We start from the raw sequence: 17,042 nt of genomic DNA on the forward strand, positions 1-17,042 counted from the left end.
AGACAAATACATGAATTACTGTACTTGGTTAGTCAATTGTATTTATATTTTCTCAGTACCATTGTCTTTTCCAGTGAGTCATCTTGAGAGCCAGACAGTATGCACAGTTTCACTTATTTTTCCTTTTTCTCATGTGGGAAATGTAATAAACCCAAAGCACCAAACATGAATTCTGGCACACAAACTCATCAAGTTTCCATCTCATGTCTGAATATGCTCTTGATGGGTAACACAGATAACAAGAGACAGTATAATTTCCCAAAAAACTACTTTTAATTAACATTTTGCATCTCTTCTGAACTTTTATCACAGGATCTTAAAGCTTTTTCTCATTCCAGACTGAGCTAAAGATGCTAAAAAGAGCTTAGGATAATAGCAGATAAATGTTATAGCCTTGCTGCCAGATGGTTCTGCGTTTAAAACATTGCTGCGTTTGCTTGTTTGGCAGGCATCCGCTAAGGCTGGTGTCTGTTTGGCTGCGTAAAATAACAAGTGGCTCCTTTCTTGGGCTAAAACATTAGGCTACGTGCTGGACTTGCCTCTCTGTGGTCAGCACTTCTCAGACTTCAATAAGAAACATTCTCTGTTGGCAGAGAGAAGAAGACAGAAAGAGGGAAAGAGATCCAAGCAACCTCTCACCTCTCGCTTCATAAGAAGCCCTCATCCCTGGGCTATGAGCCCTCCTTCACAGAGAAAAGACGGCAAAAAAGGAGAGAGGGATGAGAATGTGTCAAGTTCAAACAACATAGAGGCGCTACCTTACGCATTATTCCTCAACCTGTCCCCCTTTAGTGGCAGTGACATCATTTAAATCATTTAAATCCTCCCCAACATGACCTATGGCAAGTGACCCATCATTCTAACGCTTACACCTCCTTGTGAGGGGGCTGGCGAACTGCTTATTTAGCAGAAAATATCAACTGGCTAACAATGTGATTTATTCAAAATTATTCCTCCATGGTGCTCCTTCACACGAAGCCTTTGCCAGTAGTTCACTGTGGTCCAGGCAATTAGGAGCAGGCCACGCCTCTTCAGGAGACGGAGCACCTGGCTGGAGTAGACAGACATAAGGAGGAACAGAGCTGAGCGGCACGCAGCCTTCAACGACAGGCCGGCATAACTAAGCAGAACAGTGAGAGGGAGGGAAGTGAGGGAGGAATGCAAGCAAGGCATTTTAGGATTCATTTAGGTTCCCCATCTCCCTGGTCACTTTATTAGCAGTCTGGGAAGACTGATGCACGTCCCAGAGCTATGCAAAATGCATAATCAAACATTTAAATACACACCATGAGGATGGGGGTGTGCAGCACGCACATGTGTGCACCTAAATGCGCCTATGTACAGAATTTTTGGGAGTGCATTAAATTGAGGTGGAATCACACACACGTGCACACACAAAATGCTTACCACTGTAAAACTTTAAGCTATTCCAGTCCTACACTCTTACGCTAACAGTCTCTACTTTCCCCGGTCTTCCGGAGTATTCCCACAAGTTACATCGGAGGAGTCACCGGTGTAATGTAAAGAAAAGCTCAGCTGTGTGTTACAGAAAGCCCTATTACAGTCACACATTCTCAGCTTGTTGCATTTTGTGCCATCAGAAAACAAGAGGAGGGGTATTTTAGCCCCCTTCTTTCAATAAATCCTTTCTTCTCTGGTTAGCCTCAAGTAAAAACAGGGAACAGTCGAGGTTGTGGGTACTTTTATTCCCAGTTCAACAACCCACCGCAAGTGGAAAAACAAACAAGCAAATAAAGAGAGATGGAAAAGCCTCCCCGGAGAGACAGACGCATGATACTCATATAAAAATGAGGAAAGAGACCTATTTGCGCTGTGCCTTACCCTGGAAATAATGGAGAACTCCCTACTCTTTCTGTGATTTAGTGGATCCACCAGAGGAGAGGACTGGGGATGTTGTGTAGCAGCTGCAGCTGACAGCTTGGCCTTGTTTTGATGTCAGGAGTAAAGAAACTTGCATAAAAAAATCTTCAATGTAGATAAGAAAATTGCACAACGAAAAGAAATAAGCTTAAATCATTCAAGGCCAAAAAATGATTAACTATGATTTACAGAGGCGGTGGAAGCAAAGAAGAGGGCTGCAGGCCTGTTCAATGACCTGGGAAATGGGTTGTAATTTCCTTAATCATCTTGGGAGAGAAAAGAGGAAAAAAGTGGCAGAGAACCACGAGGTTAGCAGGGAGAGCAGAAGTCGCTTTTTTGAAGGATGTTTAAGGAACGGTGACCAAAAGAGCAGCATCCTGAGGCCCCAGAGGGGCTGCAGCCAACCAGGTCAGCATTTCACGTGTGTCACCTCCTGTTGGCCTCATGAGAGGAGCGTGCCGGCAGCGTGGGGTGGCACTGCGGCCAGAGGGGCAAGAGGCCTGTCAGGCTGACACGCGGCGTTATGTAGCCGGAAAATGGACAAAGCTAGACCTGCCAACACACACAGTGCACACTGCTTTTCTCTCCAAAGTACAGTTATGGAGAGTGAAGGAGAACATCCACAGGGATGGTGAAGAAGACATGCATTCTCACGTATTTGTCATCATTTTCAACATTATACATCTTAAAGTCCCACTCCAATCTTGTTTTGAGCAATTTTAAATTGTTCCCAGTGGTCTTTTAATTATGATTATGGAGTTTTTAGCCCTTGGGCTCTTTTTTAGGACACATTTTCTGCAGTAGTTCATCAGAAATTCACCTCTGAGTTGTGGGCAGGACTGTAGTAAGCCCACCCACATTTCCCCTCACCCATTTGTTTACCCACTCTCCCGTTAAATAATACAGCCCCAACCCTAACATTACCAGTACAATGAAAATGGCGAACAATACTGGAGCTACCAAACTCACAGTTTTGAGCCAGTCGTCAGCTCAGACGAGGAAAACAAAAACCTACATGGACCTTTTTGTCTTCAAGTGGATGCATCAGAATGGAGCAGAGCAGGGAGCTAGTGGCTTATCTAAGTAGCTTCTATGTCACACCTACAAGCTTTTCCTCTTGATTAAATTTAATTTTTGAAATACTCAGAAATGCTATATTAAGCTTAATTTTCTTTATACGTGTCCTCCATCATGAGAAAAATGCCGCAAGAACATGTTAAGAACATGACTTTCATCTAAATGGGTCTTTAAAGTAAAGCTGCTACAAATTAGTAAGATGAATCTGAACAAAATGAAGCAGAACGAGCCCCGTCTCTCAATATTCTTCTTCTATCCTAACCTCTGTCATTGCTCCTTTGTGGGGAAAAATGTATCTATTAAAGCAGACAAAGAAAATAACTGAATCTTTCATCTTAAACTAGTAAACACACTCATTATATTCCATTTAAACACTACTATAGTCATATTCTGCACAGGAAGTGTCTTTGTGTATGAACGCTTGCTGCTTGCCCTGCTTTGCTCCTCAGGCCTGTACTAATGTTGCTGTTTGACATTGCAAGCAGCAGTCTTTTCTTTTCTCTTTTTTTTTTTCTTTCAGCAGCCTCAGTGGACACTGAGCTTTAGCCTAATTGGTTTCAGAGCAGACCCTGACAGAGCCCTCCTCAGCAGCATGCAGCCACATTAATACCCCCCGTACCACACACACACATGCAAACACACACACAACAAAAACAAGCACAGCAATCAGTGAATAACCCGCTAATTAACGCCCTTACAAAGCATCTCATTAGCATGTGTTGCAGAAAGGAGAAGAGAGGGAAAATACTGTTTTGGAGTAAAACAAGGCAAATCATTTAAAAAAAATAAGGCCACAAAGCATGTGTGCATGTATGTGTTGTCTTCTACTCAGGGGCCAAAGGCCTTGGCTGGCCCACCATGCTGTGCATTGTCTCACATGGGAGTCCATTACAGCTCCCTGAGGGGAAGACTAGAGTAAAAGATGAGCATAATTTTAAAAGTAATCAAGAAAAATAAATCTGGCACGCACACTCGCAACGCTTATTGTTAACCAGCGAGTTAACCTGGCAGTCTGCTGAGTGGAATGGGAGATGGGGAGGTCAGAGGCCCGTTAAAGCAGCATGTAGCTACAGCGCCGGGTCAAGAGGAAGAGTTTAGAGGTGTTTAGAGGTGTCTGAATCCAGAATGACGGCAAAAGAATGAAGAAGAAGAAGAAAAAAGAAGTAGAAGTAAGCAGATTCGTTTCTTGGACTCTTTGTTCATCCCAAAACCTCCTTCATCTTTTCCAGCTGTTTTTGTTACTGCTTTCATCAGTCAGTTAAATCAGTCTCTTTTAAAACCAGTGAAAGCTGCCAGCATTAGATTTATTGTAAAACAAGATCACAAGGTGTCTGTACATCCCCACTGCGCCCCTCTCAACTCCACTAATGAGCCTGCCCAAGAGGTTTTATCTCACAGCTCCAGCGGAGGCAGAGAGAACTGTGTGTTTAGAGGATACAGCAAAAGATCCTGCATGAATACAAGACCTTCACTTCATGTTGGAAAAAAGTGACAGTGCAAACTCTTCTACAGAGTCCTTTCTTCCAGGAATATACCATCAAGCATACTGTACTGTTTGGAATTTTCTAGAAGGAAGGCATTCAATTGGCTGGGAAGCAAAAACCCTCTGACCCTGAACTTCCTACCCATTCCAGCCTGCCCATGATCCAACGGCAACGCCACTATTATATCCCTCTGTCAGTACACAGTGCAGCGCTGAACCACACCGCCAGCCGTCACCTCTGAACAGCAACAGCAGGCCACACAGCGAGACATGAGCGTTACAGAGAAAGAGAGTAAAGAATAATGGCGAGCAGGTAGTTAAAAGTCAGAGGTCTTCTGCAATCGGGACAGCTTTTCCACTCCTGGCAGCCATAGCGGAACTCCGAGAGGGACCTGGAAGTAGATATGGTGACCTTTTGTACGGAGGACCCCAAAATATACCCTCTTATCAAAATGACCTTAACTTAGGAGCATGGGAAGGTAAGCAGGGTCCATCCATCATTTTAAAGATTAATTTTCCCCTCTATTCTTCTCCTGAATCTATTAATAATGTCACCAGAGGTAAGAATTTGCAGTGAGATTTATACTGATATTGTGACTTTTATTCATTAGCCTATAACAGGGGAATTCCTGAAAAGGAAATGTATGGGAGGCTTCAGAAAGACTAATTCACTACCCTAGCTCTATCAAAACTATGGCACTATGTGGCATTTTTCTGACAATGAAGGGCATACATAATGGAAATTAAGCTTAAAATTGTAAATCCAAGTATTTCTTTATTGTTCAAATTGTTGTAAATCAGGAGCAGATGAAAAAAAACCATTTGAAAATGTCTACAGGAGTGACGTAGGCGCTACAGTCGCCCGGCTACAAGCTCCCTGCTCCGCTCCATTCCAATGCATCCACTTGCAGACAAACACGTCTTTGTTTTCCTCGTCCGAGCTGGTATCCTGCTCAAAACTGTATGGCTGTAATAGCTACAACATTGCTCGCCATTTTTGCTGCACCGTTAATGTTAGATTGGGGGAGAGAGGGGCTGTAAGTTAGCGGGAGAGAGTGTAAAAAAAACTGATGATTGGATGTGCGAGCAGGCTTACTCCTGCTGGTCTGCAGAAATTCTGTCAAAGAAAATGACACAGGATCATGATAATTAAAATACCACTGGGAATATTTTACAATAGACTGCAGTGGGACCATGAGTGGGACTTTAAATCAGTTTTTTTCTATCTACGCACAAAATCTGCATATAAAAAACCATTTCTGACAGTTGTTCTTTTTTCAATGCTATTCGAACCAACTGTATTTGTTAATTTACAAACATTTGTCACATGCAGATAAATTCGTGACGCTTGAAAATCAATTGTTCTACAAAAATCTGGAACCGGAATGAGAGGCTTTCCTCAGTCACTTAAACAAAGCAATGGATTTCACATTGCGGAGCAGCACTGACAGTCCCTGGGGCATACTTCAATTAGAGACTTTGGCAAGTTTAAACACTGCAGATCTACTAGCGCTCAAAGGCGTTTGTCTCCCTCCCTTTCCTCTCCCTGCCTCCCTCCTCATATCTGCACTAAGCACTCACTCTCCTCCATCTTCAAGTCCTGCTCTCTGTAATCAACCCCGTGCTAATGGCTTATTCTTTCTGCTCCAGCACCCACATTTCGCTTGTTTATTTTCCCATACTCGTAAATCTGGGGATATGTCAGGAGTGCAGTGATATTAGAGCAATAATCTCGGCTAATTATCAGATGCCCTCTCACTCTCTGTCCCTCCCTAGTTCCTTTTAACTCTTTCTTTATAGAGAAGTATTTTTTTTCCTGTGAGCTACGAGGTAAGCAGGCAGTCAAGGTAGAAACTTTTATTTACAATTTAATTTCCCACTAAAGTCCAACTCCAATCATCTTTTGATCTATTTTCAAAGCGTTCCCAGTGGTCTTTTAATTATATAAGATATAGATTATAAGAGATAGATTATATCATATATAAGATTTTATTATGTCGTTTTTGCCTAAATTAAAGTACAGTCTCATTTTCTAGGACATAGTTTCTGCAGAACGGCAGTAGATTATAAGAAATTCGCCTTTGAGTTGTGGGCGGGACTTGTTGTACAGCCCCTAACCACCTTCAACCTAACATTACCGGTGCGATAAAAACGGCAAACAACATAGAAACTATTAAGCCGTACAATTTTTATCCAGATGTCAGCTCAGACGAGGAAAATGAAGACGTAAATGGATATATTTGTCTGCAAGTGGATCCATCGTAATGGAGCTGAGCAGGGAGGTCGTGGCCAAGCTTTTCCCAACATTTTTTTGGATTTAAATAAAGAAGAGGGAAAGAAAGTATTTCTTTATTCAATGCATTTTCAGCTTCTCATTCAAATGAATGAGAAGCTGTGTACTGTACTGTATGTCCTCCATCATGAGGAACCATTTTCATTGGAGTGAGTCTTTGATGGGACTTATGGATGGTAAAACTTACCCACTCCTGTTGTATGAGGCTGATGGCTTTGCTGGCCCGGGTCAGGTTCCGGCACGCCAGGATCACACGGGCGCCATGTAGAGCAAAGGACCTGGCTGTCTCAAAGCCTTAGACATGCAGCGAGACAATGGAATAAAAAGAAGAGGGAAATACGAGTTTAAAAAGAAAAAAGCTTGAAAGATAAGTTTATTTCTGAAGATAACTTTGAATCTGCAGGGTTGAATATATTAAGGTGCTGGTGGGGAAGTAAAGTTAAAATCCCCATCAATTTTCCATATAATTTCTTTCATTGGGTAACCCCGTGGTCTGGTGGAGGGAGTTAATCATTTCTCTCTGAAGTGATGAAACTGATTGAATCATTGTGGTTCTCTTTCGTCTCATCTCAGATAAAGTTGTGGATCTTGGCTGACAACTCCTCTCAAATGTGTCGTTGCTCATAGTGGGTTGGAGGTGGGGGGGTGGGGGGCAGGTCAATTGTTAATTATGTTGATAATGCATTGATGGCAGCAATAATGAAAACATGTTTCGTAATTAAAGCAGTCAAATGAGCAATCAAGCAGACACGGCATTCAAACTGAACCTCGGTGTGATATTTGAGCACATCAAACGGGCCTCTGATAATGCCACCCCTCCCATGAAAACCCCCGTCCGCAGATACGCGCAGAATTTATCAGGCCAGCACTCCTTCATGGCTCCATCCGAATCATGCAGTCACGATAAAACTGACAAAAAACTGAAGATAGACGGAGAGAAGTTCATTTCTAAATTACAAGTCTAAATGGGTCATTTCATCCCGTAGGTTGAATAAATTTATGAGATTAACTTTTTCCTCCCCAGTATTTTTATTTCATTTGACATTTAGTATTCTTCATAAAGTCTTATGGGGAAAAAAAAATACTTTATGGGGTTTGTTTTTATCTACCGGTAAATACAAACTAAGGCATATAGAGAGGATGGACTGTCTGACAGACAAACTGATGCGTTTCATAACTGATTATTGCAAAAAGAGTCTGAGAGGCAGAGCAGTAGGCAGAGTGTATCAGAGGGTGGATTAATATGGGCTGTAATTAGATTATACGTCTTAATCTGATTTTCATTAAGAGCAAAACTGGGAGGCCTAATTGTGAGGAGAGTGTTAAGGACTAATATCTATTAAAACTCAAAATTGGAGTGGGATTGGAAGCACTTTCTGACAAGTGAAGCATGGAATGAAACTATATGACACCTTATTAGGTGTAATGGAGGGGACTGTGGCTGAGAGCGGAGATTATTTCACTCACAGGAAATGGAAATGAAAATAAAAACAACATGACAGAAAAAACAGGCTCCCAGGATGAGAGTTCACTTTGAATTTGAAGGTTTATCTGCAAGTCTGAAAGGAGGAATGTTAAGGAAAAGTCTTCTTAGTGTCAAAATGTCTCCATTTTCTTTATGACCCCATCAACACCATTAAAAATAATATTGTGACGTTCTGTGCCAATACCAAGTTTCTCTCCCAACACACATTTTTTTAAATTTCAATGAATAAATATATATAGATATTGCCATGATGAAAGGCTTACTTGGATTTGTGGAAAAAGTTAAGTAAAATCCATAGAAGAGGTCGTCCAAACTCATGAAAGCAGTAATATTTCTTTATGTTTAACACTCTTTAGATCAGTTGATGCTCACTTTGCACAAAAAACTCAAATTTAACTCAATTATTCATCAATATGCAACACTGCTGAGATACTTTTTATATTTTGCAGTGTATCTATTATTTTATAAATCCTCTGAAAGCTGCTTTTTTTTTCGTTTTATAGATTTGTTTTTTACTGAATTCAGTTCAAAAACGAGGGGAAATTATTATTAAAAAAAACAAGAGACTTTTAGACTCCTACAAAAGCTGAAAAAGTAACATTTTTAGTGTAAACATGAATCCCAAACCATGCCTTATCATCATTAAATAAAAATATTATTTTTTTATATCTTGATGTGAACACAGACTTCTATGCAGTGACGAAACAAAAAAGTTCCTTGTTTGAAGATTTTCTCTCTAAAGAGTGCAGCTCTAAACCAAACCTAGAAATGCTATCACCATTCCTGGTGGGTTATAATTCAGTTTTTATTTTTTTTGCATGAAAAAAACCAATATATTTCATATGACTTAAATACCTTTTGAAAGATTGCTTTCTAGAACAATCAGAGAAAAATATATACAACTTGTATATTTTACATAATCTCAATGTATTTTTTTTAGATATTAACCAGTGGCATCAAATTGATTCTGATATTATATGACTTTTTTTAACTAAATTTAAAAAAAGATGGAATTATAAAACAACTTCAAGAGAAAAATCAATGCACGATGTTGCAAAATATTACCCCCCATGTAAAAATGTAAAATAAAAATAAAATATATGCATAAAGAAATCAAGTACAAACAAATGAGAATGCTTTCAAACTGAACCACCCTCGTGGAATGAGAAAGAGCATAAAGCACCTACATGGAAAAGAAAAGAAAAAATGTTATGAGCACAAAAAAATGGGGAACCTGAATAAATTTGAGAAAAATGAGCAAAACGTTAGAGTTCGCTGTGACCAAGACGTAGGAAATTTTCTAAAAGGAATGGGATTTATATACAGAGAAGCCAAAAAAAGTCATTAGTAACACAGAAAAAGTCTACATTTACGTTGAGATTTTGAAACCTTTCTTGATTTTCCAGCTTGTGGTGACAAAACTCTCAACATACTGATAAAATCTACATTGGCGAAAAGGACAAAAACTGTTTCACTGCTTGTAAATAAAACAAGCGAAACAAAAAAATCTAGATATCAATCCAATTACTGGTAACTAAGTTTAACTTAGTGGTGAAAAGTTGTGATCAAACAGTTAAACACTGTTTTTAAATAGTTTTGTGTCTTCCTCAGAGAGTACAGACTGTTAAAAAAAGTGAAACTTCATATTTTAAGCCATGATCTTTTCATTACTATATATTTTTTCCTTAAATTTGGTGATTACACACTACAGTAATAGTTGTTTTTAAGGTTTTTGAAACCAGAAGGCTGGATTTTTACATAAAATTGTTGCATTTGGAGAACTTTTCTTACAAAATAAAAAAATAAAATAAATGAACATCCTCGAAGAATGATTATGTCTAACTAACCCAGGGTTAGGCAGATTCCCTCTGTCTGAAGACAGCCTTTCTTATGTCATGCGAGTCTCCCCTCTGTATTGTGCACATGGAGCACCTCCCAAACATGGCATCATTTAGAAGCGTTTTTTTTAGCCTGTGTGAACTGAACACGAGCGGTGCCTCCCAGTAAACAACAACAGCTCGCACTCACTTGTTGTGGGAACAAACCATGAAAGTGAAATTAATCGACGCCAGTGTTTTCCATAATGGAGAACAAATTAGAATATGGCAGCGACAACAGCGGCTGCACTGAAGCCATGTATTTGCAATGACAAATAACAAGGGCTTGACATTAATTGTGAAATAACGAGAGCGGCGTTGCTGTTACAGAGACTCTCCGCCCCCTCAGCCGTGTTACCCGGGGAAGGGGCCGCGGTGAAATTAGTTCCTGGTCAGGTGTAGCACTCACGGAGCCTGTTTGAGGATTGTACACTCGTGGTGGTACATGACATGAGGTCAGACAGGGGGTTCTTGGGCTCTGCTGGATCGACAGACGCCACAAGCTGCTTTACAGCTACAATACCCATTTTTTGTTTGTTTGTTTGTTTGTTTAATCAGGAATCAACATGTTAAACACATAGACACGCGAGGACGAGCTGACAGCATCGGAGCATGAGGAAGAGGAGCCTTTGATTATGTGCTTGTACAGTCAGTGGTAACAGAAGTACAGTGAATGGCTCCCCCGTTGTTGAGACTTGTGTTTTACTGTAATGTATAAAAAGCATAAAAAAAATGTGTAAAATGTCCATTAAGCAGTGAATGCTCTTCATGGTACATTAGGATCCTGGCCCCACTGATATCCCACAATAATGAGTGTGATTTAGTGATTTCACGCTTTGTTTGTCCTCCCCAGCCCGCCACCCCCCTCCGGATCCCCCACCACCACCGCCACCATACGCAGGTGTATTGGCTCAATGTAATGAGATCATTACCAACGTCGTCAGGAAACGTGTTTATTTGGAAAACGCGGCCGCCTGCTTCTCTTCCTGCTCTCGCTAGATCTGCATCCAAAGAGGCACTTAACAAAAATGAGCTCTGCAGTACAATTGGGCAAACAGAAGTCAATTCAGATCATTACAGGGCCTGTGTGCAAGCATGTCAAATTCTCACCATCCCCTATCCCCAGAGCTGGATTTCTGCTTTGAGGAACGCACAAATAACACAGCTCATGAGCAGACTGCACAACACACCACCTCTGTGAATTTAAAGAGAAAAAAAAAACACTTTCTGCTGCAAAACACTACTCAAAATTAATTATTTTCATCATTTGTTACCTGTGACCTCATTTACTGCCCAAAAGTACGGTGGCCCTACAGTGCAAATCACATGAAACATGAAAAACATAAAAAGACAATGGCAATTAATAAAGACAAATGTTTCAAAATCCCATTACATTTTAGAAATCACAACAAAATTCCAGAAACCAAAACACAATTACAAAGAAATTAAACAAAATAAAAAGGGCACATTAAGGAAAACAAAAGTCATTTCCACTCAAAATTAAATGTTAAAAATTTGAATAAGAAAGTGGGAAAGGTAGGGGGGTATCACTGATTGGATCATGACATTTGATTTTTTTTTTCTTTCAAATGCGCTTTAATGTCCGCATACCAATAAAATATTTACGATTAGTATGGAGCATATCCCGTATCATTTTAATGCCAAATACTGTTTAGTTGAAATGGTGGTTCTTAAAACCTCATCATCCAATCAGTGATGTAGTACCCCCCTTTTCTAGTGTCTTCTGTTTGATTTCTGGAAACTGCTTTAGTTTTCCTTTTTTTTTTCAGAAGAAAAAGGTAGATACTATGGGACATCGCTGATTGGATGATGATGTCCTATAGTACCTACCTTTTGCGGTCACTTTTTTTGTTTTGTTTTTAACATTTCATTTTAATTACTAGAAATTAACATTTGTTTTCCAAATGTTTAGTTTTATTTAATTTTACTTTATTTTTTCAGTTTTGGAAAGTTTTTTTTTTTGGTTTCAGGAAAATTTATTGATTTCCAAAATGTAAACCTTTTTGTATTATTTGTTTTGCTTTTTTTAATTTTCGTTGAGATCTTTTGCATTGAGTGATTTGTTGGTGTGATATGGACTTCAGGGCCACCGTACAAAAGAGATTTACTATTTTCTTTTTGATTTTTTATTTATTTTTATTTTTTTTAGCAAGTAATAGCACAAATACATCAGAAATTATGAAGCAATAGAAAATATCTATCTTCTGCTTTATTTGATAAAGCACTTTTATTTAAAGAAAAAAACATCCCAAGTCCACAGCACCTGTTCCTACAGCCGCTGTGGATTTCTTGTCCAAGAAGAGAGCAAAGGCAAAAACTCTGCAACTCTTTTCAACTTTTAAGATCCCCTCTAATTCCCCTCCATTAGTCCAAGAGGAGGGAGATGTCACCCCAAAAGTGGAATGTATGGTTAGTAATTACAGCCCAAGGTTGAGCTGTTCCAGGCGAGAGCACTGGAGTGGTTCTATTACCCCTCCTCGTCCCCCAGTGCCTCCTTCCTACCCCCTCCTGTGCCGCCTCACCATCCACCAAGTCCTATCTGGGGACACCCCCCCCCCCCCTTCTCTGTCTCTGACCCTCTGTGTCAACCTCTAATTCCCTGCGCAATCTCTCATCATGGCCTCTCGCCACGCTGGACAGCGCTGGCGCTCTCACAGAGAGAAAAGTAAGGACAGTGGAGCCAAGACGAACCTCACCGCGATCAACAAAACCTCCAGGAGGCCCATGGATCTGCTGGGCCGTTTTCACCGCTGTCATCAAAAATCCCTCCATCATGTAACTCTCATCCCCTCATCATGTGCAGACTGCAAACTCGATAGGTCCATAATCTACTTGACTACACACGATAACTCCATTGCTCTTCATTTTTATTTTACTTTAACCACATATATGTATCCCTTCCTCCCCCTCTAACCTCTTCACTTCTATTATATTAGGGCTGTAATCATTATTGAACCCCTCTAGCCTCCAGCATAATACACTTTGCATGTTACATCAGTTTGGGTCTGCATAGCAAATTTCATCCAAGGTTAATAAAGTTGAATAATTCGACTAACCATCCATAACTGGTTCTCATTACGTAGCCAATAAACACATTCATCAGAGAGGACGTGAAATGCCTGATGGGAAAATAAATAAATAAATAAAGCCGTCTTCGATTTCCTCGGCAGTTCGGTTCACGGGCTGACACGGAGCAGGACAGGGGGGACGGGGCGCTGCCCCACTGCGCGGCCACACAGACACGCGTGGGCTGCTGAACCCAGATGCGCTCTGGGCGTCACAAAAGCCACACGGATGCTCGGCGGCACACACGTGGAAGCGCAGACTCCACATGCCATTCTCACCAGGAACATCTTTTTATCCATCTAAATCCTCCCGCTATGAATAATGCATCTCCCTCCTTACTCCAGCTCGGTTTTAACGCGTCGCTGCGCGGCTCTTTAAGGGGGTCCTTATTCATAAACAGTAGTGCAGTAAATACCAGAGCTTTGGAGCCAATTTAATAGCAGTTATGCTTAACAAATCTGCCTCAATCTAATGATCAGCAACAAAGCTAGGCTACGGGTTTAATCTGCACACAGAGGCTCTGCGACTCACTGAATATGCTTAGGGATCTCTCCATCCAGAGAGAGGAGAGCAGCGGCCTGACACCTAATCCACCCAACACAACACAGGGATCAACGCAAATATAGAACAACGTTGGTGTTTCATGAATAAAAATAGCATAAAAGTCCTGAGACACTGCGGAGATGATGCAGAAAAGATAGAGAGGCATCATGATGCACACTTTTTCCAAATCCTTGCTGTGAGTCTTTTCTGCCTCTGATTGCAACACTGACCACACGCCTCGGCGGCGACGGCGAGTGGATTTCTGCGCCTGACGTTAGACTGAAGAGAGCTTTGCCCGCGCAGGTTTCTACTTAAAAGATCTTCATGGAAGAGCCAAAAAAAAAAAGTTCTAAGAAAATCTCTTATTACTTCTACACACACATAAAAAGAGCAGGCGCTGCAAAACAAGTGAGAAAATAACCTTTTTTTTGTCAAAACCAGTTTATGCAATTAAAAACTGAATGATTTGAACAATAAACTGAGCAGAAGTAAATGCACATTTACAGACCAGTTTTATTGTTGGTTTTTCTGTGTAAAATCTGCTGAATTGAGAGTAAAATATCTGCAAATAGAGGTCACTTATGCCTGCAGAGACAAGGGGTCAATATGCTATTTCTGACCACTATCAAACATTTGTTATGTTGACAACATGGCACCAGGGAGACTGATGATTCACCCCAGGTAGCCAAACTCATAAACGTACATACATTTCCCAACAGAGCTGTGACGGGGCAAATATGACAGCACGTGTTAAGAGATGACATTACAAATCCAGTTTGGCTATAAGAAACAGTTATATTGCAAGAGCAGGCTAGTGCCAAGTTTAGAAAAGATATTTTTTATTATTATTCTATGTGTTTTGTCTTTCCAATTGGAAGAGGCCGCAGACCATTCGGGGATAACTGCTCCATGGACTCTCAGGCCAGTAAATAACCTGAGAGTTAGTTGCTAGAAGGGAATTAAAGCCAGAGCCAAAGCAAGTAATGTGGATGGATAGGAGGCTCAGGCCTGGGTCACAGCCGCTTAAGAATCAATGCAGAGGCACAGGTGGGCCACTACAGGTCCACAAGAGTGAGAAAACCCAAAGGGGAGCGTGGGAGAGGAGCACAGCTTTGGGGAAAACAAACGAACATCATCTATTTCCATTATCACAATTAAAAATCGCCACTCAGGTTGGTACTGGGCTTTAATTTGCAAAGGAAGTCTGAGAGAGTAAGACTAATGCTACAAACGGAGCTGAGAGAACTCGCCGGCGAGACAAACCACATTACCCTGTCGCCTCCCAGCACCGGTGCAATGAAGCTTCAAGGCTGCTCGCCAAACCAGAGACCATGATATTTCATGCATAAATAAATCCCTATATGTGCTTTTCATGTTCGCATGCATTAGGAACAAAATTAAAGAGCATTAATGCACATTTTCTAATTAAATAATATCCCACCATTACTAATAAAAATGTCACATTTGCCGTGAATGAAATAAGCAGTGAGGAAAATGAAAATAGCTTCGACACTCGGAATAAAACACTATTGATGCCATTAAAATGCTAAGTGGGTCCACCCAATCGGCATAACCACATTTCACTTTGGAAATGTCAAAGGGAGAAGACGACAAGTAGCAATTACTATTAAAATACTGTTAATTATGGCTGCTGAATATTTAATAGGTGGAAGAGTAAAACAAGAGGTTATGTTAATATGGGTTTATTGAGTATTCACACACTGTGAAAAAAAAAAAAGTCTGTTAGAGCTGTCTGAGGAAGTTTTGTTATTTTTGTTTATTTTTTTCAGATGAACACATGTCAATATCCTAACTAAATCAATAAATAGGTAACTTGTTTCTTTTAGTTATACTTCAAAGTCAAAGCAAAATTTAGAATGTTAAGATGTGTGTAGCAGAATCTGAATAGGAGAAATTATGGACGTACTGCGCCCTCTTGTGGAGAAAATTTACATTTTATCAGGACAAAAACACAAAATTAAATCAAATTAATACGATTTATGATTTACCTTTAATTAAATTGTTTTTCCGCTTTTAAAACCGTTGACAAAATCTTCTTGCGAAACAAAATTTCTTTTCTAAAGTTGGTAATTTTAACATAGATTGCACTTCCTAAGCTCGTAAATGTCCTTGCAGAAGGCAAAGCTATTACTCTATCAGCAAACTCTTTGGTCAGACAGTTAATTTCTTTTAAGTTTAAGCTGCACATAAATAAGAATACAAAATTAGAAGTTTTACGCAAAGAAGTTATTAAAAAAAAACCTTGTGAGCAAAACAAATCTATTTAGAAAAAACCCCATAAAAAAGCCAAATCAAGTCAGTTTCCTGACCATCTAATTTGAAAAGCATCACTGTTTTAGCTGAACATTACATGTCTAAAAACCCATGTTTATATATGTCTGTTTTTCCCTTCAGTCTCCCTTTGATTACATTTTCATTTTGGATTTGTTCATATTCCTGCAAATTCCGTCTGCAAATGTCCCCAGTGATGAAGAAACGAAGGTTTGTCTTTATCTTATGGATCACCTCTTCATGGTGACACTGAGTTATTCTGACAGCATCTGGTCTAACATTTCTTTAGAAAGTTTAGAAACAATTACAGAAAATATACTTATTAAAAGTAGAGCCTCATGCAGCTCTACTCCTTCATTTTTTTCTGTCATTATTGGAGGAATGTACTTGGATTTATAAGATTACATTACAATTTTTCCAGTTATTTATACTCGAATGTTTTTGAAAAAATGAAAAAGTCCCTTTTGAAAATCATTTTATATATTCTTCACTAAAAATGATTATTTTATCATTATCATTTATTTCTGTCACCTGACCTTGGAGGCACCTGATCTTGAACTGTGCCTTTAAAATTGCTCACTTTTTTTTTTTTGCTAAGATTAGTTGGTTAGATTCTATTAAATAAAATTGTTCCGTTTCTTTACAAGGATGAGCGCGTCTTCTTTTAGTTTGTCACCATCACCGCTGCTCTTTAGTTACTTTGTGTCTTCAACTTTCTGAGCTGTCTTGTCATTTTACGTCACACTTTTTTTCATTAACAAGTTACATTTTTCTTCATCCGGTCTTTGCTACCCGCCTTTTAGAACCTTCAAAATCTCCTTTCATGACAAAGGACTCAACAAACTGTTTGACCCTTCCTATAATTAGCTCACTAAGGCCGATTATGAATAAAAATTATAATTGGTCGGCATAAACTACCAACTGAGAAGAATGGAAGATCCACTTCAGTCTGACTGTTAAAGAATGTCAGTCCTAACATGGTATGTTGGTTTAAAATAGTTCATTCAGTGAGACTCAGAGACA

The 17,042-nt window shown here is 39.8% G+C and overlaps 1 protein-coding gene across 1 annotated transcript in view; it reads right to left on the minus strand.

Moving 5' to 3' along the window:
* The window catches only part of wwox (WW domain containing oxidoreductase), a 161,989-nt gene that overhangs the window by 136,720 nt on the left and 8,227 nt on the right, over positions 1–17,042 (minus strand). The window contains exon 5 of the mRNA XM_004070065.4: positions 6,922–7,028. Coding sequence (XP_004070113.1) covers positions 6,922–7,028 — 107 coding nt within the window. The remainder of the gene's footprint in view (positions 1–6,921; positions 7,029–17,042) is intronic.

This window comes from Oryzias latipes, chromosome 6 (genome assembly GCF_002234675.1).
Source record: "Oryzias latipes chromosome 6, ASM223467v1".
Taxonomy (NCBI): domain Eukaryota; kingdom Metazoa; phylum Chordata; class Actinopteri; order Beloniformes; family Adrianichthyidae; genus Oryzias; species Oryzias latipes.